Source organism: Crotalus tigris, unplaced genomic scaffold, assembly GCF_016545835.1.
Source record: "Crotalus tigris isolate CLP2741 ecotype Arizona unplaced genomic scaffold, ASM1654583v1 scf7180000017659.2616968, whole genome shotgun sequence".
Classification (NCBI taxonomy): domain Eukaryota; kingdom Metazoa; phylum Chordata; class Lepidosauria; order Squamata; family Viperidae; genus Crotalus; species Crotalus tigris.
The window spans coordinates 1,129,037-1,145,504 of NW_024096546.1; the positions used below are offsets into that span (position 1 = coordinate 1,129,037).

General features: G+C 36.8%; 1 protein-coding gene across 5 annotated transcripts in view; it reads right to left on the reverse strand.

Annotated features, from left to right (window-relative positions):
- Positions 1-16,468, reverse strand: part of SORCS1 (sortilin related VPS10 domain containing receptor 1) — a 440,998-nt gene that overhangs the window by 32,784 nt on the left and 391,746 nt on the right. For all 5 annotated transcript variants that reach the window (XM_039335794.1, XM_039335792.1, XM_039335796.1 and 2 more), the window contains exon 19: positions 4,215-4,401. In XM_039335794.1, the coding sequence (XP_039191728.1) occupies positions 4,215-4,401 (187 nt within the window). The remainder of the gene's footprint in view (positions 1-4,214; positions 4,402-16,468) is intronic.

Genomic DNA, 16,468 nt, shown 5'->3' on the forward strand with positions numbered 1-16,468 from the left:
GTTTCAAAGGCCTGTAAGCAAATCCTGCAAATCCTTGTCTCTAAATACTACTTCAGAGTAATATTGATAGAAATAATACGACTTAATATGTTTCGTGATTTTAATGCATCATCTTGCTCACATTCAAATAAGGCAGCGTATAACTTGTAATGCAAACTTCCAAAGTTTGAAATCTTTTTCCAGTAAAGGGTTGTAATCCCATAGAATGCTGTGTATATACATAGGAAGGATATGTCCCAAACAGAATGAAACTGGTCACATTCTGTTTCCTAGCTGTCAGTGTGCATAAAAACATCACACAGGATCTTCAGTGTATAAAAGTAGAGAAATTTCCTCTCTTTTCCCTCCAAGATGGATAGGAAGTCATGTAAAGCCTCACCATATATGAGAACATGACACATGTATATCTATACTGTATTTCTCTGGTGTGATAACTTATAAAAATCAATGCAGGCTGTACATTCAAGTGCTGATTCAAAAGCCTCATCTGAAGAATAATGCATATGTTGTTCATTGAAAGATCTGCTGTTTTTGATATTGATTTAGGAGAAAAATCACTGAAGCAGGTAGTTCTAATTATTACAATTAAGATAAAAACACAGATTTAAAAATGCAGTTTTGGAACAGCAGATGGTGTTGTACTACTATTTACATGACATAGTATCTAACAAGAGTTGGAAAATTTTTTGTACTCTTTGAATTAAAAATGTTTGCATTCACAAGGATTAATTAATTCCACAAAGCATATATGCTGGAGAATCTATGTTCTAAACTGGAGGTTATTAAGGGATTGTGCAGATACCAATTGTGCAGATAACTGCTTATTTGTGAGGCAAAGATGCAGTTTAGGTGTTGCTGTCACAAATGCACTTTGTATAAAGCAAGTAGGATTTTGGAGGGAATTGAATCAAATAATTTAAAAACCATTGTTCTAGCTATCCCATTGAAACGTATGAAAACAGTGGTTATGTAGAAGAAAGGTATATTTCCCTTTAAAAAATATTAGGTGAAATGAAAATACTTCAGCTGTCACAAGAGAAAACATTGGTGCGATTAGTTGAAGCATCCCTGTATACTCATATACTGTATTATAGATTCCCACAGTTGTATAGCATTGCACACCACAATAATTCTTTTGAAATTGTTATTCTATTTCATATGTCATTAACCTTTCATTAGTTGCTTTTTAAAATGGATGTTTCACTGTTGTAATAACTTTAAAGCAAAGACTGGTAGTGTGATGGATTTGTATTCTCCATCATTTGAATTTTCTTTCTGTCCTTCAAAACAAGCAACACACATGAGGGAGTCAGTGGAATATAAGTATTAAAGAGTTAGATTAGGCATTTAATCTGTCATTAAAATATGACATGGGGAAAGAACAAGTAAAAAAATATGATAAAGTAGATAAAAAATCTTAAAAAGCACAATAATTCTTCATGAGAGGAATTATATAGAAAATAATAAAGAAAACAAAATTATCAACAATACCTATGAGGAAAATTGGTATAAAATGCTTTACTTATGGTAATAGCTCCATCAATAATTAAATAGATAAAGCATATAACAAAAAAGGGGTAAATGTCAGTATAAAGAAGCAACTTTGTATTACATGCAATGGTTATGTAAAATAAAATACCTCATAAGTATTGGAAATAAATATATAACATTAAACAAATAAACAAGCAAAAAAAAAGCTAAATATAAACTTTGAACTGAAACCTCATGTAGGTTTATTAGGAATTACTCCAGAACATATAAACAAGAAATACCATAATTTATTAATATGCATGTTAACCGCCACAAAGACAATCTGGCACAATGAAAAAGAGATACTTTGCCCATGGTACTAGATTGTGAAGCAAAACTTGGAGAATATGCAACAGTCAGGAAACCCAGGTTCCAGTACTTTGGCAGAATGACTTTGGAACAAGAAGGAGAATTGAAATCAAGACAAATCTCTCTATTGTGCAGATCAGCCTTTTAGGTCTGTAAGTGAATAAGACTTCGTTCTGTGGTGAATTGATTCAGGATGAATAACAATACATATGAAATAATTTAAATGGGCCAAATCACATGAAACTGAAAAAGCTTTTAACATTTCAGTGCTCTTAAATGAGTTCTCCTAAGATACAAGGCAAGAATATTGAAATCTCACAGAATTCTAGCATCCTCACATGAAATTTCAATCTTTATCTGAAATTGTATAAAATCACCAACATCTTATTAGACTGTAACAATTTTAATTTTAGTTTTAGTTTGATTTCACTGCATGATGATATATTATACTATCATACAAAAATAGTGTTAGCTTCTCTGTGTAAAAATAGAGAATAAACTCACTTTGGTTCCCATCCCAGAATAAAAACTCTAGCAGCTGTAGCTGCATTTCTATATGCAGCTTAAGAACTTTACAGCTACACAAAAAGTTTATGAATTTAATCCTTGAAACATTGAAGAGAACATCACATCCTTTGCAGTTTAAGATCTGACAAGGAATGTAATAAATTATATGGTGCAATTACATGGCTGCAATCCTGTTACAAGATGGGAATGATACAGACAATGACATTTCTGCTTCAAGTCATGGCCTGCATAAACAAAAAGGTTTTCCTTCAAGTAGCCTTGTTAACTTGCATATAAAGTGGAACAGGATGACAAAACTTTTCTTAGCAAACAACGGCAGTAACAGTCTGTGTTACTGTGGGTTAGGTTATTTGGGATGTTATTCTCTCTCTCTACTTACAATAAATTTGAGTATTCAACTAGTTTATACATAAAATGGAAATGAAGAATATGCTGTTTAAATACTGATTGGAATTCTTGTTTAAATATTAAATTTATTTATTTATTTATTTATTGGATTTATCTCGTCCAGAGGCAACTTTGGGTGACTTACAAACATTAAAACCAAAAATATTAAAAAGATAAAGCAGCAATAACAGCAATCATAGTTATATTAAACATTTATAACTAAAAGGTTAAAAGAGAGGGGAGAAAGAGGCATGAAAACTATGGGAGGGGATGTGGGATCTTCTCTCAATCTACTAACAACCTCCAGAGTGATACCCACCCATTGGGTCTCCAGACCTGTTGGAAGGTTTTTAGACCCTTATGGAAGGTTGGGGGGGAGGAAGCAATGTAGATCTCATTTTGAGGTATATGATGTTCCAAAAGGCAGGGTGCACCCAAAACAGTATAATTAGTTTAAATAATTGTTTAGCTGCACATGTTTTTGGCAGTGCAATACTAAAAAAAAGTATATAAATTCTATAGATAAATACAATATTATTGCAATCACATGGACTTGGTGAGAACATCATAGGGTCTGTAGGACAAATTTCCTTGTCAGGTCAAAAAGAAAAGAAATTCAATAACAAGTGTCTGCATCTTACTTATCTGAAACAATTCCTAAGCCCAGATCTTTTAATATCAAAACACAGAACAAGAGAAAATAAAGTAGATCTAGGATATTCCAGAACAATGGGTTCTGCTCAACATTTCTTGGCTTATTAGTTCCTTTTCATATCACCAATTAATTTTTAATAGGGAAAAAATTATGTATACAATAACGCGTCCCCTTTTTCCTCACATATGTAAGAGGATTTCAGTGATATAAACCTAAGACAGTTTCATTGAATTCATGTTTAATCTTGTAGATTTTTAATGTGTTCATAATATAGTACAGCATGATTCCCATTTCCCCCTATGTAAAGTTTTCATAGCACTCCACTGATTCATCTTTTTTCTCTTGTCCTCTATCTCATATTACATATTGTACCCAAATCCCACTCTCTACAACTATTCAGCTATTGTGTCTGTGGGAAGGTAAGGTCAGGGGATGGAGAGCCCTTAAAAATTAGAAGGAACTTGATGCATTGGCCAAGTGACTTCCTATTCCGTTCCACTGACCCTGGTTTATAACACAGGGCCTCAAGCATGATACAAATTTATGAAAAATCATACTTCTGATGATACATGAATCACTAAAGCAGAGCATTGTAAATCATATTCTAAAGCAATTCCTGTTTATTTTCTGGTTCTTTGCCCTTTCCACCCACTTTTCTAATTCTTGGTTCATCTCCAAAATACCTTTGTATAAAATAAAATGAAACACCTGTACCATCAACAGTTTTTATCAAAAGCAGAACAAATTAATTTGGTTGACATCAATTTATCTTTAAAGTATTTTTATACCAACAGTAATTACATACAATTTACATGCAAATACAGGACTGCACTGTCAGTCCCCAGGCTGTTTTTGATCTGCGCAGTTACACGGAAGATGCCAACATTCTGATAGATGTGCCTGATTCCATCTTCTGTTGAGCTCAGATTGGCATATGACACAGCACTACCATCTCCAAAATCCACATGGATTATTGATCTTTGAATGTCACCCTAAATAGGAGAACAGGAAGAAAACATGAGATTAATGAAAATGGTACAAAATTGGAGACATTTGAATGCTTGCCTTTCTTATCTATTGATTGTCCTGGATGGATAGGCTGCTTTAGTTACAAATGTCTTCAGTTTGGAAATAGAAATCTTTGTTTCCAGGACCCATGGGAATAAAATAAGATAAAATAATTAAAACAAAATGGAATAAAAGGTAAATTGAACACAGCCACCATGAATGAAACTTTCCTACCCCTTAACACAAAGGCCTCAATGAAAAGACCACCATAAATATAACTAGAAATATATAAACAAGAGGATTAACGATTATTGTTATTATTAAACTTGAAGGAAGTTTAATGAAGTCAAACTGTACTTAATGAGGTCATAGAGAATCTTGCTAGCTATTAAATAAATCTCGACAAGATTATAAGACAGTGCTTCATTATATTCAGCTAAAACATAACTGAAATGAAAGAAAGGAGAATAGCCTGGAAAATGTAACAGTGTGGTAAAAAAGGTGATCAAAAAAGGAACAATGAAATGTGGTGCAAGTTGTCTTTTATTTATTATATTTCACAAACACACACACATGCTTAAATACATCCAGGGTCTACTAGAGTTGGGGAGCCAATGCATTTAAATAAATAAATAAAAATAAATTTTAAAAGTCCATCTCTTACTGAGAAATTGCATATAAGGCAATGTGCATATGGGCATGCATGCACATGTATTATATGAGAGAGATAGAGACATTTTTCTGCTGTAATATCCTTATAAATATTTGAATATGATCATTCTATTCCTCCTTTACAAATAGCATAGTTCTGTGTGTGTTTAACTGGAAGCAATTCTCAATTTTATTCTAGGTTAAATATGCAAAGAACTGTATTGCTATTTTATGCAAACTTCATTTAGGCAGAAAGAAATAATGAATCCTCTCTCTCTTTCTAAAGAAAACACTTTCTCTGGCATTATCAACAGAGAAGTAAAGAATTAATGCATGCCCCTGAAAAAGTCCTTTTGGTGCTCAAAATTGGCACATTTAAATCTGGTGCAAAGATTAAAACAAACAAATAATTTTGGCATTGAAATAGCATCAAAAATGAACACATTTGCTTTTGTTGGTTTATGTATAGGCAAACTTAATTTGAAAAGCATGAGAGTAGAAGATATGTGCATTTTTACCTTGTAGTGTGTACATTTTTTAATTTTATTTGATGAATTATCAACAGCTGTTGATAGACCCTTTAAAATGTTGATATAAATTGTGGCTATTTCATTAAAGATATATATATATATATATATATATATATATATATATATATATATATATATATATGATTAAAAAGGTTAAAAATATGAACCCTGGGGGTATACATAGTGAAGAAATAAAATGAACACCAGGGTAATAAAAACTATAAAAGTTTTTAATTAATTAAAACTATAAAAGTTTAATTAAAAGCACCAAGCTTTCGCCGTCACCTGCCGGCATCTTCAGGGCTAGCGCGCCAGAGAATGAGGAAGTCCTTTATAGGCGTGTCAAGGTTTGCGCCCGGCTCCTTGATCTTGTTATTGGGCCTGATTGATTCAATTGCGTACGGTTAACCTGTTTTTCCTTTCTCTTTTTGGTTACATTTCTATCTTCATCCATCCTTATTTCTGTCAACCTTGGGGTGGTTGGATGGCAACTCTGGTTGTTTCGGTTGTCTTTGCATTCTGACCTCCCCCCAGGTTCAGGTGGTAGTGCACATTCCACATTCCTTTCACAGCCATGTCCTACCCAATTGTAGGAAGATCTTGTAAAGTTGATGGGAGTATGCCTCAACACCTATTTCACCTTCCAGGGTACTATATATGAACAAATTAAAGGAACACCAATGGGGTCGCCGATCTCCAGTGTGGTTGCAGAGATAGTACTCCAACAGTTGGAACACATAGCGATGGCCCGGTATCAACCAAAATTCTGGGCCCGCTACGTGGACGATACGTTTGCGGTCATCAAGAAGCGACACAAGACTGACTTTATGGGCATTTTGAATTCGGTATACCCAGACATCCAATTTACTATGGAAGAGGAAGATCAGGGCAGTTTGGCATTCCTGGATGTATTAGTGCAGCGCCAGGTGGATGGATGTCTGGCCACCAGGGTGTACCGAAAACCAACATGCACGGACAGGATTCTCCACTTTGGGAGTAATCATCCGATGGCCCATAAAGTCAGCTGTGTCAGGACATTATTTAAACGGGTGGAGACACACTGCAGCACCGTCAGAGCCAAGAAGGAAGAGAGAAACCACCTCTTCCAAATGTGTAGACGTAATGGTTACCCGGTAAAACTTATCAATCAGTTCAGTAAACCACCTGGACCCCGGGGTAACCTTACATCCCAAGAATCCATACCTCAGGCAACCACACGTATCACCCTCCCCTATATTCATAATGTATCAGAAGCCACAGCGAGGATCCTGGCACCGTATAACATACAGGTGGCCCATAGACCAAACCAAACACTGCGGGCGGCTATAATGCGCCCCAAGGACCCGCTCCCCAACACTGAAAGATCGGCAGCCGTTTATAGGATTGATTGCATGGACTGCCAGTGCAATTACGTTGGGGAGACTGCTAAACGGATTAAGACCAGGGTCCACGAACACAGATTGGCAGTGAGAAGGGGAGATTGTTACTCCCAGATATGGGCACACACGGTAGATCTGGGTCATAGGTTTAATTTTAGTGGCATCAGCGTATTGGCGAATGATAATACCAAAGGGGGCCGCCTACTTAGGGAGGCATGGCTCTCAGATAATAGATCTATTAATAGACATGTCGACCTATTCCCGGCATACGTGGCTTTAAGATCATGGAGCATTAATAATCAGCGGCAACACCCCCGATGGCTTAATAATAATCCCGGTGATACCAAAGAGGAAGGGCAAACTGCCCAACAGACCTGGTGCAATCCGGAGGAGGAAGGGCAACTACGGGACACCCCGACCACCCCAGTGAGGCTACCGCAATCCCAGAGGACTAGGGGGGTGGTGGAAACTGAGATCTGGAGTTCTGATAGTGAGAATAAGACGAAGGAGGATATGGCAGGTGGAGACGCGGGGGAATCGCCAAACGCAACAGCTCGCCTACGCGCTAAAAGAAACATCGTGGCCGGTCCGGAAGGGAGGAGAAGACCCCCTCGCGCAGCCAGAGCGATCGGATCCAGGGGGGATAGATCACGGGACATGGCCAACGACGAACCCCCGAGCACCGCCAGGGAGGAGGGGAGAAGATCAGAGAGCGGTGGAGTGCGAGGGATTGAGTCGTCACGCCCCCTACCCAACGATCCCGAGGACTCCCATGGAATGCACACGAACACCAACAGTGCAGAAAGGGGGAGAGCTGAAGAGGAACGTTATGACAGCCAGAAGGAGCGTGATTCAACTACCACACACACACACCCCGGACAGAGTACCCGAAGCAGGACGCGCGTAGGACAGCTGGGTATGGCGATGACCAGGAAACGACCCCTCCACTCTGCTGAACACCCCGCCACGCCGTATTTGACTCGTAACAGCTCGCAAGACCATCGGATGATGGGCGCACTAAAAATGAAAGTATTGGGACTAAAAAGGAAAGTTACTCTAAAAGGAACAATTGGGTAGGACATGGCTGTGAAAGGAATGTGGAATGTGCACTACCACCTGAACCTGGGGGGAGGTCAGAATGCAAAGACACCCGAAACAACCGGAGTTGCCATCCAACCACCCCAAGGTTGAGAGAAATAAGGATGGATGAAGATAGAAATGTAACCAGAAAGGAAAAACAGGTTAACCGTACGCAATTGAATCAATCAGGCCCAATAACAAGATCAAGGAGCCGGGCGCAAACCTTGACACGCCTATAAAGGACTTCCTCATTCTCTGGCGCGCTAGCCCTGAAGATGCCAGCAGGTGACGGCGAAAGCTTGGCGCTTTTAATTAAACTTTTATAGTTTTAATTAATTAAAAACTTTTATAGTTTTTATTACCCTGGTGTTCATTTTATTTCTTCACTATATATATATATATATATATATATATATATATATATATATATATATATATGTTTTCTGAGGTTTCCGCGGGTATTTGTATGTAGGTCTTTGGTTGTTCGGGTTTTCTCCCGCGTAAAATTGGAAGTGTCTTGGCGACGTTTCGATGAAGTCCCATTCGTCATCTTCAGGCTCGTGTTTTCAGCTTCGTGCTTTGAGCACGAAGCTGAAAACACCAGCCTGAAGATGACGAATGGGACTTCGTCGAAACGTCGCCAAGACAATTCCAATTTTACGCGGGAGAAAACCCGAACAAAGACCTACATATATATATATATATATATATATATATATATATATATATATATATATATATATATATATATAAAATTAATCGCACAGTCAGCCAGATGTTCAGACTGGATTTAGCATTTTTTGCTACCTATCGAGTCCTTCCCAAGGACCTGAGATAGGCAGATGTGGAAGTTTAATGGTTTTACAGATATGGTCGCAGGATGGAAGCAGTTGCTAGTAAGGCCGCCTTTTGCAATTGACTAATGGCGAATTTGTCAGTGCCAATGTTGTTGTTGTTATTATTATTATTATTATTATTATTATTATTATTAGTAGTAGTAGTAGTAGTAGTAGTAACATTAGTATTAAAATCTGATAGGTCAAATTTACACTGACTATATATTGCTACCTGAAGGAGGAAAAGTCATTTCTAAGCTCAGCACAAATTTTCCTTTGGGTTCTCACCAAGATTTCCTGCTGGGGACAATTGCATCTTCCTGTCTAATTAGAGTAGACCTGCATCTGCTACTCACAAAGTTTCTTTTATGGGAAGATTTGAACTGGCTCTGAAAGTTCCTTTCTTCACAATAATTGCTTAAATTATTTGAACTGAAAATGCTTTCTTCCCACTAAATACAATTCAGGCTGTAGCAGATTTCTGAAAAGGGCACATCAAAATGCTGTCATTTAAATATCTGAAACATCAGGACAAGTAAGCAAAGGTATAGCATGAAACCAATGAGGTATTTTTCTACCAAAAATGAAATAACTCAAGGAAAACAGAAGAGGAAGCAGAGAACCAGTGCCTGTTTTAAATAACAAGTTGTTAAGCTATATTGTTTTCCAAACATATGTTCCAGTGCTCTGAGGAACATACTTTCCATATGATGAAGGTTATTACTTATACAGTGTTGTAGCAGATGTATTTATATTACATTAGAAAAGCAGAGATATATAGAGTTTTCTTCTTAAGCATTTTCTTTTATCATTAAGCTAAAACTCAAGTGAAGGTTCAAGTGAATTTCTCAATTTACTCTAATCTATCAACTTCTGATTTGATTCCAACGAATGAATAAATTTATAAATATTTATACATTTATACCTATATGTATACACATACTTACACGTATACAAAGCGCTTGCACAAGAAATCTAGTGAGAATACATGGTTGGAATAGATTTTATATTTAATGCTGCTGGGTTAGTAATCAAATCAAGTAGTAAAGTAATAATTTACAACAGAGGCACAATTTACTACATCTTTGTCTTTCAATGCTCCATTTTGTAACAAGTTGGTTTTAACAAAATAACAAAGTTGGAAGGACCTTGGAGGACTTCTACTCCAATTCCCCATACAAGCAGGAGACTCTATATTATTCAGGACAAATGGCTGTCCAATCTCTTCTTAAAAACCTCCAATGATGGAATACCTACAACCCCTAGAGGCAAGCCATTCCACTGATTAATTGTTCTAACTGTCAGGAAATTTCTCCTTAGTTCAAAGTTGGATCTTCCTTGATTAGTTTACATTCATTGCTTCTTGTCCTGCCTTCAGGTGCTTTGGAAAATAAGTTGACCCCCCCCCTCTTTGTGGCAGCTCCTTAGATATTGGAACACTGCTATTATATCATCCGTAGTCCTTCTTTTCATTAAACCAGATATACCCAATTCCTGCAACTGTTCTTTGTATGTTTTAGCTTCCAGTCCCATAATCATCTTTGTTATTCTTCTTTGCACTCTTTCTAGAATCATAACATCTTTTTTACATCATGGCAACCAAAACTGGATGCAATATTCCATATGTGGTCTTACCAAGGCATTATAAAGTGATATTAATACTTTGCATGATCTTGATCTTACACCTTTGTTAATGCAGCCTGCATTGGCTTTTTTGCAGCTGCAGCACACTGCTGGCTCATATCTGAGTGATTGCCCACCTTGCAGTTACTACTACTGAGCCATATACCACCTATTCTGTACCTTTGCATTTGGTTTTTCCTGCTTAAGTATAGAACTTTACTTTTTTCACTATTGAATTTCATTTTCTTAGATAAGGCCCAGTGTTCAAATCTATCAAGATCCTTCTCTATCTCGAGCCTATCTTCTGGAGTATTGACTTTTCCTGCCAGCTTGGTATCATCTGCAAAGTTGATGAGTTCCATTGATGTATATATTAAAGAGTTACTGGGCCTAAGAAAGAACCTTGAGGTATCCCATTGCATACTTTCCTTTACATACATGCAGTTCCATTAAGGACTACATGTTGAGTGGGGTTAGTCAGCCAGTTACAAATCCATCTAGCCCACATTTTTTATTTTGCCAAATTATTATTGACTAGGTTGTCATCTACTTTATCAAATTCTTACTGAAGTCCAAATAAATTATATCCACAGCATTTCACTGGTCCACTAATTTTGTCACTTTGTCAAAGAATGCAATAAGATTTGCCTAGCATGATCTGTTTTTGATAAACTCATATTGGCTTTTGGTTATGACTTTTTTTTCCTCTATGTTTGCAAATTTGTTGTTTGATTATCTTTTCCAGAATCTTTCCAGGTATAGATAGGTTGATAGGTCTTTAGTTTCCTAGATCCATTTTTTCCCCTTCTTTGAAGATGGGGACTACAACAGATCTTTGCTAGTCCTCTGGTAGTTTTCCAGTGCTCCATGATCTTTGAAAGATATACTTCAGTGGTTCTGAGATCATGTCTGCTGGCTCCTTCAGAACCTTGGTATCATGGTTCTGACAGATGAATCTCTTCAAAAGAACTTTGAAGCATTGTTTTCCTTAAAAAATCTTTTATTCGAGAAACAAAATATCGGCACTACATAGTTGAAACCGAAAACTGAATTCCCCTACCCTGGCACAAAGTAGCAAAGCGCAATTCCCTTCTCCAATTAACAGTCATAAATCACATTCCCCAATTAACTTTCTCCCCATCTCTCCTGCCCACCAAATTTCTATCAACTCTGGACCTAATAACCTTGGGTTCCCATGGCTGAGTTATTATTGTTAGGACTAGCTAGACTCTCACCTACATTCCCCCTCCCAACATCAATGAACTCTAAAAGCGATAGAAAAAAGATGACTACATTTCCATCTGTTGTCAAAGCAAGAACATCCAATGTTAGCAGCGTTGACACTTGGGGTGTAATCCATCTGATTTGAACTCTAGAGTTCTAGAGTGGATAGGTGTTATCTTACCATTTTCTTGCTCATTTTGACTTGCATTCCTAATCTGTATTTTACAGTGGGTTTTTTTTTGGGGGGGGGAGATTGATAGATTGGACTGTTTTTCCATTTTGTATAAAGACAGATGCAAAAAAAAAAAAAAAATCTGCTTTCTCCCTGCTGCTCATCACCTTCTTGCCATTTTCTCCCATTAATGGATTATAACATATTGTTCATCATTAATGGGCAATAACATCTTAGAAAGATCTAAAATCAGATTAAACCCACTTTCTGTTTAGCAGAATAAAAACAAAACAAAGCATTAAAATAAAAATGATTGGGAATTTGTTATAGTTACCTTGTCATTGCTTTATATGGGAACACCAAAAGCAAATAATCAAGGCTTACGACAGTGATTTATTAGACAGTATATACCAGGGGGAGTCTCCTCCAAAAGAGCTGACAAAATGCTGAACTCATATTTCAGAAATGAAGGGGGAATGTCTAGTGGTGGGATTCAGCCAGTTCGCACCACTTCGGCAAAACTGGTAGTTAATTTTTTGTTGTCCAAGCCTAGAATGGACTTCTGGATGTGGCATCCACACAGAGAACCAGTTGTTCACATATTTGAATCCCACCACTGGGAATGTCTGCATACATACTCATAAGTAACAATATAATAGACACAGTAATAGAAGGGCAGGAAATAGCCTATTATCTACAGAGAACAATGGACTTAGAAGAAATATTTGCATTTGAGATTCAGGGGTTGCTATGGAAATGTTCTGGTAAAAGTTACCACAGGTCGCTGTGAGCTTCAATGACCTATTCCCCTATTCTGTATGTCTCAAATTGTCTATTAAACAATCCCATTCATCTGAAGACTGATTCTCCCCACAGTCCACACAAAGACTCTGCATTAGATTGAAAGTTGCTGTAGATCCATTTATAGCATAATTTAAGTTGGTCACTGAGGTTTTTTACATCCACTTTAGTTGTAGCACTAAATAAAATTGCATAATTTATTTTCTTGTTTCTTTGTAGTCTATGGGCACTAAGAGCTCTGTGGGACATGGCAAACTTAAGTTTTCACAAAAACTTTTGTACCACTCAACCTCCCACTGATTGAACTCAAAGCTGTTCATGAATTTTAAAATTAACAACCAGTGTTAATTGTCCCATTCAAGTGGTCACCAGTACCACTGTAGTGAGCTGAAAAAAAGTTATTCCTAATAGATTCAGCTACTAAAGGACTTAAAGGACAATCTTTGTCTGACCAGTCAATCAATACCTGACCTGTCAATCTAGATAGGCAGGGATATCTGAAGCCTGTAAAAGTCAAATTCTAATCATCTCCGGTAGATCTCTATGTATTCTCCTTTGTTCTTCTTGGTGTTTTTTTCTCCGAACTGTCTGAAAACCCAGGTAAGACAAAAAGCTTCCAGCAACAAAAACATGGTTTAGAAATTAGGATATTGTAGAGCAATTTGAAGCATAGTGGAAAATGGAATGCACATTAGAATATTGATTTTATTTTATGGACTATACAATGAAGAATTGTGAGTTCATTTTGTATGCATTTGTGTCTTTGTGTTGTAAATTTAATTTCTTCAGAGATATTCTCTTCCCTTTGCCTCACTTTCTATTCTTTAACTTTATACTTGAATTTTCAATTAATCAGTGATACTTATTCTGGAAAGCACTTTAGCCTGACCATGTACACTGTCAGCTAGCTATGGAAGTAGCTTCTTCTTGAGTAAATTTGAGCTAAATAAGATTTCCTTGGGATAAAATGGCTGCTAGCCACATCATCATACAGGATCTTCCAGAGTTATGGGAGAGTTGAGGATTTAGACTGTGAGAGTCTGAGAGTCCAACCTACCACCTCCCCTGTGCCTGTTACATTCCTCTTAATTTTCTCTCTTTGGACAAACAGCTTATACTAGATTTATGCCTACATGCCTGAGTGCAGCTTCTGAAGAAATCACCTGGCTACTAAATTTTCATGTCAGCCTACCTCCACTGCTTCCAATAGGAATTTATATGCAGAAGGAATGATAAGGGGCTTTGTATTTCATGAGTTGTCATAATTTAGAAGCTGGGGTACTGAATATCATTTTTGTGGTTTTTTCTGTGGACTACTTTTGGCTTTGCAGAAATACTAGTTATATCAGCTGTTCCTGGCCTGTTCTCTATGTTCTGAGGCTAGCAGGAATGAAGACAATTGCTTAGCTGACTTCAAAATGCTTTTTATTAAAGAAGGGAAACCATGCATATGGAAGTGTCTTTTGTTTTATGTATACTGCTCAAAAAAATAAAGGGAACACATCCTATAAGAAATCCTATAGGATGTGTTCATTTTATTTTTTTGAGCAGTATATTATTGAAATTGCCTTATCTTGAGCAAATAATATAGACTTGAGAAAATCAGTCTGCATATACAATTTATTTGATCAAGGGTCAAATAAGTGTTGCATAAAGAGCTCTGAAAAATTGAAAAACAAAATGGATAATTACAAAAAAATGGAAAGAGGGACATATATCTGAAGCAGAATACCAGGATATAGCTAGAATCTGCAAAGATGAAGTGAGGAAAGCTAAGGCTCAAAACTAAGACTTGCAGCAAAGGTCAAAAATAATTTTAAAAAGGTTTTTTTAAACATGTAAAAAACAAGAAAAAGGTCAAGGAAACAATTGGTTTACTAATGGGAAAAGATGACAAGGAAGTGATGGGCAGCAGGAAGAAAGCAGAGCTGCTTAATTAATTCTTTCTATCTGCCTTCACGCAAAAGGAGTCCTAGTAGATAACCGCTTAAATATGAACCAGCAGTGTGTTGCAGCTACCAGAAAAGACAATGCAACCATAGGCTGCATTAATAGAGGTAAAGAATCAAAGTCATGTGAAGTGTAACACTTGGAATATTTAAAATAGTAAAATAGGTTCCTGTTTAACCCTGGAAGCTTAGCATTGTTTTCTCTCAAAATCTATGCGAAAATATAATTCAGTCTGAAAGAGGTTTTGTTTGACAAATTTGTTAGCAAAATCCTAGTGAAGACTCCTTTTTTCATATTTGCCTGATGATCATGGTTACTTAGCTGTATTCATCTTCCAGTTTTCCTGATTCTTCTGATATAACAACCTGACAGGCTTACCAAACATTATTATACTTTGATTACATCCTCTGCATTTTGCTGCTTAAGAGATGATATTGCTAATTTTAATCATTCTAATGAGGATGATATTCTCAAACAGTCAATTTCAATCTCACTGAAGAGGCTATAAGCATGATTCTTTTTCTACAGAGTGGCGGGGTTTATATGTAAATCAAAGTATTAAAACAATGAGATGCAACTCAAATTTTATAAAGTTGAATTCTAAGCCTCACATTCTACTTGGAAGTCTTTAGTTATGTTAACGTGTTATCTCTTTATCCTTGCAGATGTTTAAAATGAAGTTTTAATTGGCCTTTGTATCAGGCAGATGTTGCTTCTCTTTCTCTTCCACAGTGAAATTCTTTGTAATTTGCTTTATATCTTCTGTATACATATTAACTTTTTAACTTATGCTGAAAATGCAGGGTTGATAGAAATGGTACAGAAAGTTTTTCTGGTGGAATAATTTTGTTTTATTAAATTTAGATTATGAATGTTTTTAATCTCTTGCATTAATTAAAATAATATGTGTCTAATTAAAATTAAGTCTCATTGACTTGAATAGGGTTTATTTCTTGATAAATGAATCCAGGATTACAATCTAATCCTCTTTACTATGTAAATTAGTTCCAGCCATATAATTTTATATCCCTTTCAGTGAAACTCAGGTATTCAGAATGAGCTTGAAAATTACCAATGTCAAATGCTATTGCTTGTTCATAATATTTCTTCTAATTTGCCTTTTCTCAAGTTTATTTCATTTATTTAAGAAAATTTATATGGCTGCCCAAACTAACTCTCAGTGACTCAGGGTAGCTTACTAAGATAAAACCTCAAAATAAAAACATTACAAAGCAATAACCCCGCAACCATCTGGCAACAACAGTCAATCAAATAAACCACCTGATGTACTCCATCAAGCTCCCCAGACCTCATTGACAAAACTAGGTTGTGATGGCTCACTCAGGTTTTGGCTTGGACCAGGGGTCTTCAAACTTGGCCCTTTTATGACTTGTGGACTTTAACTCCCAGAATTCCTCTAGCAGTGCCTGGCTGAGCAATTCTGGGAGTTGAAGTCCACACGTCATAAAAGTGCCAAGTTTGAAAACCCCTGGCTTGGACAATGAGGAAGATCCAACTCTGGGAACATCTAAGAAGGCACTATGGGGAGCACCAGGGTATGTGGAAGGCTCTTTGGCAAATTTGGATCATCTAGGCAAGGCACACCAGGATTCTGGGAGAGAGCACGTGGATAATCAGCCAGTTGTGCAAGGAGGCGAAGCGGCACAATTGTAGCCACTTATTGTGGATGATCAATTGGCCATGCAGGCCAAAGAAGAGGTGCAGCTGCAGCTGGCCAGAAGAAGAGAAGTTGCCACCCCCAGCAGAGCTGAGCAGAGGGAGGTGCAATGGAGGTCAGCAAGGCT